The sequence below is a fragment of the Peromyscus leucopus genome, chromosome 14, assembly GCF_004664715.2.
Source record: "Peromyscus leucopus breed LL Stock chromosome 14, UCI_PerLeu_2.1, whole genome shotgun sequence".
Taxonomy (NCBI): Eukaryota; Metazoa; Chordata; class Mammalia; order Rodentia; family Cricetidae; genus Peromyscus; species Peromyscus leucopus.
In genome coordinates, this window is record NC_051075.1 from 69542764 (window position 1) to 69551348 (window position 8585).

Here is an 8585-nt window from a genome sequence, read left to right on the forward strand (position 1 = left end):
CCACCCCTGGACCCAGTTTCTACTTCCCGGAACACAAGGGCTGAACTGAAGCAGACCAGAGGCGGGCGTGCCCCCTCTTGTCCTCGGTCCCCAGAGCATGGTGGCAGCTCCTTCTGACGGTAGGAAGGTCACATGACCAAAAACACATGGCCTCCATCATACTTTCAAGGAACAGGCTCTGGATGCAGATGCCAGTCAGCAATTATACCCAAAGCGGCTGCCTGCCTTTTCCTAGATGGCTCCCTTCAGTCAAGTGGAACTCAGCACTCTGACCGAGGCAGCCAGATGTGTAGCTCCTAGGCAGGGGACTCTGTCCACTCTGGGAGTCTTTCAGCTCCCAGGGAGCTCTCAGCCCCTCTCATTAAATACCCTACTCAGAGACCTTCTCGGACCAGAGCACTAAGTGGCCTCAGCGACCCCAGCACAACCCTTTCCAGTTTGCAAACATCCGGGCTCTCACTGCACCTTGTAGTGAGTGACACCCCGAAGTGCTGGCTCCCCTTCATCTCCACAGGCACCGGCGGCAGCGGATAAAGAGCAGGACCCAGCCAGCACCGGAGCACTGGGCACTGGGCAGACGCTTGCTCAGGATCTGCTGAGCCAATGAATGAGGCTCACCCAGGACTCAGCCCTTCCTCCAGCCACAGTTCCCACCTCAGGTGCTTCCCTCCTGACCGGAGCACTTCAGGGTCACAAGGAGCTTTAGCTGAGCCACAGAGATCAACAGAGGCTCCTAAAAGCGCCAGGCAGTTCCTTGACCCCTATCTTACTCCTTTGAGTGACCATGTGCATTGTTGTAAGAACTGGCATCCCAAAACTCTCCCTTTTTGTTAAGAGACAGACAAGATGCAAAGCCTCGCCATGGGGGCGGGGGACTCAGAGCATCACGGAAGAGCAGATGGAGAGAAAGAGGACCGGCATCTCCCAGAAGCTCTTGGGGAAGGCCTTTGGCTTGTGGATTGTGATTCACCCTCCAGGGACAACTGGTGGCTTAGCCGAGTCCATTAGGTGCACCCTGGGACACTGGGAGAGGTTTAAAGGGTGGGGTACCCAGCAGGCATGGGCCTGGAGGGGGAGGAGGTTAAGGAAGGCAGCAGAGGTACTCAGGCAGGAATTTGGAGTGGGGGTGGGGTGTAGGAGGTGGGGGGTGGGGTTCCCTCCTGGGAGTGAGTCTCAAATCTTCACAGATCTGGAGACAGATCCACCCTACTGAACCTTAAAAGCAGGTGGTGGGAGGGTACGGTGGGGTGGGGGAGGGGGATACCACAGCCTGCAGCTTGGCACCATAAGGGGCCCAGACACCAGCCTGTGAGGCCCTGCTGGGGAGACACAGGCCACAAAGGCTGCTTTCTGAGGAGGCTCAGAGCAGGCTAGACAAAGCCCCAGACAAATTCAAACAGCCCAATGGGAATGGCCAGACCTGCCCCAGTACAATTACACCCTCACTCACAGCTCCCAGGAAGGGCCTGTTTGCTAGGAGACTAGCTCCAGCTGATAGGACGGGCATGGGCCTTAAAGCAGGGCCTACTGTGTGACCATGTACCAGCCTCTTCACCCAGCAGGTCTTGCTTTCTCTCTCCACCTTCCCTGAGGCCAGCTCTCCAGGAGCACTGGAGAAGGAAGGCTGGGGTAGACCCAGTTCAAGCAGAAAAGGGAGACGGCCGTCAAAACACAGCTCTTCCAGTGGAGGATCTGCATTCTAAACCGAATATCACTTTTTAAAAGGACGTGCTGCACACCGTCTCAGAAGCCAGTTTACCGAGGTGAACAAGAGCAAAACCCCTCCTTACATCCAGTCAGGAACCACACCACAAAGCTTTCCTCAGAATGTCCCAAACCTGCTAATTCATGTGAGAGAAACCAGTGGAGCCTGGGAGACCTGATGATTAGGAAGAGGACACCCAGGGTTCAGGAGCTCAGCTGTGTCTGGTGTCTGCTAAGCCCCTCAATCTCACTCTGCTGAAAGAAATGCAAACCCAGAGCAGTACTTCTCACCCCTGCATCTGGCCAGGCGTGCGGTGAACATGTGGGTTGTGTCCCCTCCCACCCTGTCACCCACTGGAACTGAAACAGTAAAACTGTTTCAGAACTGCAAGAAAAAGTAGAATGTCTGTGACCTCTGACCCTACACCACTCATCTAGCATCGCCCATCCAGACAAGGGATGGGGCACCCTGTCAAACTGTCTAGGCCAGCAGAAGCCAACCCCAGAAGAAAAGGTTCCATCCTTTGAAGAGCTGAACCATTCTCTCTCTCTCTCTCTCTCTCTCTCTCTCTCTCTCTCTCTCTCTCTCTCTCACACACACACACACACACACACACACACACACACACACACACACCACCCCAATACAGAAGCCCAAAGGAAGCAGCAACGTGGAATTTCTCTAAGACACACAGCCCCAATGCACCAAGCAACTGTAACCACTGTAAGAACGGAGGCTGGCTGCATGCTCCCCCTTTGGTCACATCAACACCCATGGAGACAGTCTGCTGAGTTCCCTGAGCAGCTGAACTCAGGGCCAAGAAAGGACAGGCTGGCTGGCTTTTCATTACGTGCTTTGGGCCCTCTGAATTTCAGCCAGTTCTTGTATTTTAAAAGGGGTGCAGGGAGGGAGGCATGGTGGTACACCTTCAGTCCCAGCACTGGGAAGAAGGGGCAGGCAGATCTCTGTAAGTTTGAGGTCAGCCTGAACTGCAAATCAAATTCTAGGTCAGCCAGGGCTACATAGCCCAGGCTGGTTTTGAACACTCTACGGAGACAATCTTGAACTTCTGATCACCCTGCCTCCACCTTGGGAGGGCTGGGATTACAGGAGCCCGCGCCACACCCCGTTTTATGCGGTGCTGGAGATCAAACCCAGGTGCTCACGCATGCCAGGCAGGCATACCCACTGAGCTACATCTCAAGCACTAAATATTAAAAGGGAGAAAACCAGAAATGTTAGCTAATAATAGTAATGGGATTATTAATGAAGATGACATTTTCACAAAGAAATGAATTCACATAGAATGAATTCTTCTGAATGACCAAACCAAAAAAAAAAAAAAAGAGAGAGAGAGAAGAGAGAGAGAGAGAGAGAGACTACCTCCTTTGCATTCATAAATTTTCTCAGATTCTCCAGCTAGGAGACTGCAGCGGCCTGCCAAAGGCAAGGGTTGTAAGAACCAGAGCTAAGTGGTAAAGAACAGCCATCAGGCAGAGTAAGCCCCCTCTCTGACCTGACCCAAAGACCCAAGGTTCAATTCCACCAACCCCATCCCCTAGCAAGATGGTCTGTGAGCACGTACCACAGACCCCCACCGGCAAACTGCCAAATCCAGGATCACCAAGTGGACATCACATGGATGGTCATCTGTGAAGGCAGACCTAGAAACCTAGGCAGTTTTAATCAAAGACGGGATGTCTGCCCCCACAGCAGGTCAGCACCTAAGAGCTGGAGGAAAGGGTTTATTTGCAAGGCTGGGTTACAGTTTTCATGTGCTGCTGTAAAGTGAACCTGACTCAGGATGCTTCCCTCCTCCACAGCTCTGAGACCACGGCCAAGCCAGCCGCCGCTGAAATATACAGGAAAAAAAAAAAAAAAAAAGCCGAGCCACAGACCAGCTCATTCAATCCCGGTAATGGTCCTCTTTTCTCCTGCAGAATCTCCTAGAATTCCAGCCCAGAATACTAAGCTATTTCAGCAAAAAGCAAGCTCCAGATGGCCTTGTTTTAAAGGATGAAATAGAGTTGGGGGTGTAGTTGATCGGTACTTGCCTATTATGCATGGGTTCTATTCTCCACATAACACAAAAAGGCTGCCAGGTATGCTTGGAAATGCCTATAACCCCAGCACTGAGGAGGAAGACAAGGACGAAGGAACTCAAGTTTAAGGCCAGCCTAGGAAACACAGTGAGACTTTGTCACTAAGCAGGGGGGATGGGGTGGGGTGGGAATGTAAAGCCCAAGGGGAAGAACAGGCCTTGAGGCACTCTCCAGGACTAGGTTAGAGTGATACCAAATTCCAAGCCCCATGAACACCACTGTACGCCAACACACTGCCTAATACCCAGGCTGGACCCCAGAACGAGCTTGGTACACACAAGCATAAACAAACCCTGGGTCCCTTCAGAAACCTGTGTAAACAGGGCCCTGGTGGGTTAGGACAGAGCGATAACTTGGCCTGAGATGTCCCAATAAGCACATTTCTTAAAAGCCGAGCTAGCCCAGATGGCCTCCAGGTCTCTCAAGGACAAGAGCCTCCAAAAAGGCCCTGTTTAACAAGGAAGAGACCCTGAGCAAACAAGGAGGCTGCATTCTCCAACAGAGACTTAGGCTTGGCTCACAGAAGGCCTCCAACTGGTGGCAGTGTCTCTCACGGTTCTCAGGCCTCGGTTTCCCCATTTCTACTAGAAAGCTTGCATGAGCTAAGACACCTGTAAGCACCTCCTTAAAATCTACAGCAGAAAGCTGGGCGCGGTGGCTAGCATTGTTAAGCCTATACCACTCAGGAGGCTGAGGCAGGAAGGTCATGGTCATGAGTTTGAGATCAGAAGGGTCTGGTGGAGTGATACACTGTCTCAAAACTAACAAAGTGACCGTGAGGGCAGACAAGGCTCACCACTACCTTACACCGAAGGACTCTTCACCACTACCTAAACACAGGTCTCCTAGAAGGAGTGAGGAGAAGAGGAGCTGAATGAAGGAGAGGCTTACACACCAAAGAAGGACATCCAGGGCAGCTATCCTCAGCTGAGCACTCCCCAAGGCCCAACCCAGCTCCTCTTCCCCACTTCCCGGGAACCTCCGCTGCATATCTTGGAAAAGCCACAGAGAGAAGGGATGAGGGGGGCATCCCAGGCACTCCTAGGTTAGAGACAGAGTCACAGGTAGAAGGGTAACCAGAGCAACCAGAGCATGCTCCTGTACTTGGGAGAGGACACAGAAAAGCAACAGGAATAGACAAGAGCGTTGGAAACAAGTTGGTCCAAAGCTCATCTGCTGGCCAGCCAGAGGCCCATCCCATCAGACAGATATTTAAAAGGCTGGCTTTTGTACCTGCCTATGATAGGTGGGGCACCTCCCAGGACTTGGCTCCAGCTACCTATGGAAGGGCCCTGCTCACCCGCTTCAGGAAAAACAGAACATGTTACATTGTAGAGGGCACACAGCTCAGCCTGGAAAGGAAAAGTGTCCCCGGAGACGATTAGCAGCAGCTGAACCCTGGGACATTAACAAGGGTAGGAGTGCCTGAAAGGAGAGACTCTGCTCCCTGAGCAAGTCTCAAGGTCTCCAGGATGGACTGTGAGCTCTTAAAGGAAAGGAGCAGTATGGACCCTGTCCCCCCAGCACCTGCTTCCCCATCTGTAAAACAAGGTCTAGATGAGACGATCTCTTCTGGCCGAGACAGGATTTTTACAGGGCCTGACAGTCAACTAAACCACTCATCCCAGTGCAGCCTACCAGTCAGTCCTCCCAGCATGGACCCTGTTCCAAACATCTGAAACAGAATTCAAGTCATTTCCCAACAGCCCTGGCCATTTTCGTCAGGAAATTCATAGACAATTCACCATCCATCAAAACAGTAGAAGCGCAGCACCCCCAGCTTCTGAATGTCAAGAACAGGATGATGCCCACTCAATGTCTCTGGAGCTTCTCAGACCACTCCAGCATTCACAATAAACAAAACACAGTAAAGGGGAAGGGGGGGGGGTCACTATCTCAACAGTTGTTTAATTAAAAATGCGGCCACCAGGGGGCACTGCCCTGAAAGTAAAGAAGCAACAGAAAAACTCTTTCTGGCGTTTTCTTTTCGTTCTTAAGCTTCAGCTACAAAGCATCTAATGCTATACTAATAAAAACACACATTAGGATTCCTGGGCTGCCAGAAGGGCCCCGGGGCCTTCTGCCATCTCTCTGAAGCCAATACTTGGGCAAGGGAAGGCAACTGGACCTTGAATTCACAACCCTTCCTGAAAAATGAAAGCTCAATGAACATTTCCGAGTCAGGGGCTGACACCCTCGGGTGCCCTGGGTCCCCTCCCACCCCCAGCCTCTTTAAAGGCAGGAGGGCCCCATGAGAAGAGCAAGCCAAGCTGCAGATCAGGCAGTGAGCACCCAACCCTTCAGTCTCGGTTAGGACTGTTTTGCTACAGTCTACTAAATCCAGGATGAAACATGCCAGGCCAAGGCCAAGCCTCAGGTGGAGATGAAGGGTGACCCATTCTGCTATCAATAAGCAAGGTACAAGGGATGAACTCAGATTCCCCAAGAATTATAGGACAGCAGGGGGAGCTCTGCTCCCCTCACGTCAGAACTGGACTTCTAGAACATGACAGAGGGGCTTCTCCAAAATTCTCTGCTGTCTAGGGCATCCTTTACACGGTGTGTTTATTTGGTACAAACCTCCAACTGTCCTTTTAAAAAAATGTTCCAGAAGCCCTGGGCTTTTCCAAAGCTCTGGCTTTGAGTTCCTCTTGATTTCCTTGTGAATTCTGGGCTGCACTGGATGCCCTGTCAGCCATGAAAAGCCTACTTTCTCCTAAGAGGCCTGTCTGGGAGACTCGGCCAAACCCACAAGGGGACCAAGGGATGCAGAACCAGGGCCCCTTATAAACAGGCACCATCCCATCCAGCTGTGGGGCAGAGAAGCAGCAGGCTCTTGGACAGCCATGAGGGACAAGGTAATGCTGCCAGGCCTGTGAGCCAGCCCAGACTGCTACTCACCTCTGTGCACCAAGGGATAAGGAAAACCAACTGCTCGATTCTCCAAGATTCGGGGGGGCCCACCAGGGATGGAAATACAACTGAGGTCCATTTTTAAAAGTCAAATCTACCAAGTGGAAACACAACTCAACAAAAGGTTTCCACCCCGAGTTTGCAAAAGGCTTTGGGGGCTGGATTCTCTCAGGCTTTCGTTAAGAGGCTGCAACCAACGGCTTTGCAGAGAGGCAAGTCACACCTGACTCAAGGCACTCGGCACCTCTGTAATGTATTAAGAACAAGATTTATCACAGCCCCGGGTCTCTGCCACTGAAGCACCAACACAGTGAGAACAAGGTGGCCAGCCCGGAGGGAAGAAGACAATTCTACCCTACACGGGTCCACCCATCACTTTCTATGCTCTGCCACGCCTCAGCCCTGGGACCACAAGCAGGTACCCTACCTCTCTGTTGATGGGTGTCCCTCTTCTCAGACACGTGGCCCAGAATCACCACCCTGGCTAATTTGCAAGGCTGCTGCGAGGCTCTAATGAGACAGCAAATCAACACAGACAAGCCAAGTATCGCTACTCATTTCAACTGGGTTTAAACCGGGTGATATGCAATGACAGCTTCAGAAGCTGTGCACACGCGAAGCACGTAGTAGGCTCCACACAAACGCGGGTACCCTGCTCTGCTAAGGGGAAGGAAAGGGAGGAAGAAAAACACACCGGTTCAAAAAGTACCCTCAAGCCCCTGACTGACGGCTTGGACTCCCGATTTCCCGGGTCCCGCCGCCCTGGACGATCGGGGATCTCCCGGCACGACCCCGGTGCACCTGAGAGCCGCCGTCCGAGCCCATCGCCTATAGCGGCCACGCTCCCCTCGGACACAGCCCGCGGCCCCCCGCGGCCACCCGGCTGCTCTGAACCAGCCTCCGCGCGCGCCGCTCCTTCCCGGGTCACCGTCGTCTGCCCCGCGCCCGCCGAGGGCAGCCGGGCTCCGGCAGCGGGGGGTCCCCGAGCCGCGTCCCTCCTCACCTGCACAGCTCTGCGAAGGCCTGGAAATTGAGCTTCTTGACTTTCTTCTCGCTCAGCCAGTAGCCAACTCTCTTCCCTTTCAGGAAGGTCTGCATCTTCTTCCTCCTCGGCCCGGGAGCCTGGGTCCGGAGGAAATCGCCCACAGGCCGAGCGTGTGGGGCCGGCGCGCGCCGCGAGCGTGCGGGCACCTCCTCCGGCGGCGGGGACGCGGAGCGGGCTACAGCGCGCGGTCCTACCGGGCGGGGCGGCGGCGGGGCGGACCGGGGCGGGGCGGCGGCCGGGGGCGGAGGCTCAGCGCGCCGCGCCACTGGCTGGACCCCGCGGGTGGGCGCGCACCGCCGCCGCCCCGCCCCCTCCGCCCCGGGGGGCTCGCCCGCGCCGGGACGTGCGCCCCGCAGCACCCCGCGCCTGCCCGAGGGTCCTAGGGATCCCGGGCCGCCGCCCGTGACCGCACCCGTGCCTCGAGCCCGAACTTGAGCACGCCCTCCCGTGGGGCCGGCTCCCCTGCGCGTGCCTCCCGGGCGCGCGTGGACCCCGCGGGGCGCGCGCCTCCGTGTTGTTCCCCCCCCGCCCTCCGTGCCCCGGCGCCCGCGCACACGCCGCGCACACGCGGGGGCCTGGAGCAGAGCTCCCGAAGGAGGAAGCGCGAGCGGCCACCAGGGGGAGCCGCTGAGTCTTAAAGGCGCCGCCGCTAGTGGCGGGGTGCTGGATGGTGGCCAGTGCAGAGTGCGGGGTGAGGGAGTCGTGGTGTGGGCGCCTTGTGTGTGTCTTGGAGGTTGGCCAAACCACTGGGCGTCGTTGTTCCTTGGCAGCCCAACGGGATTGCCCCGGAGGCAATTCGTTGCAATTGTCCTGTAGTATC

At 55.1% G+C, this 8585-nt stretch overlaps 1 protein-coding gene across 1 annotated transcript in view; it reads right to left on the minus strand.

Annotated features, from left to right (window-relative positions):
- Positions 1-7950, minus strand: part of Itpk1 (inositol-tetrakisphosphate 1-kinase) — a 140475-nt gene extending 132525 nt beyond the window's left edge. The window contains 1 exon segment of the mRNA XM_028888303.2: positions 7724-7950. Within this exon segment, the coding sequence (XP_028744136.1) occupies positions 7724-7818 (95 nt within the window). The 5' untranslated portion in view covers positions 7819-7950.
- Positions 7951-8585: the final 635 nt, after the last annotated feature.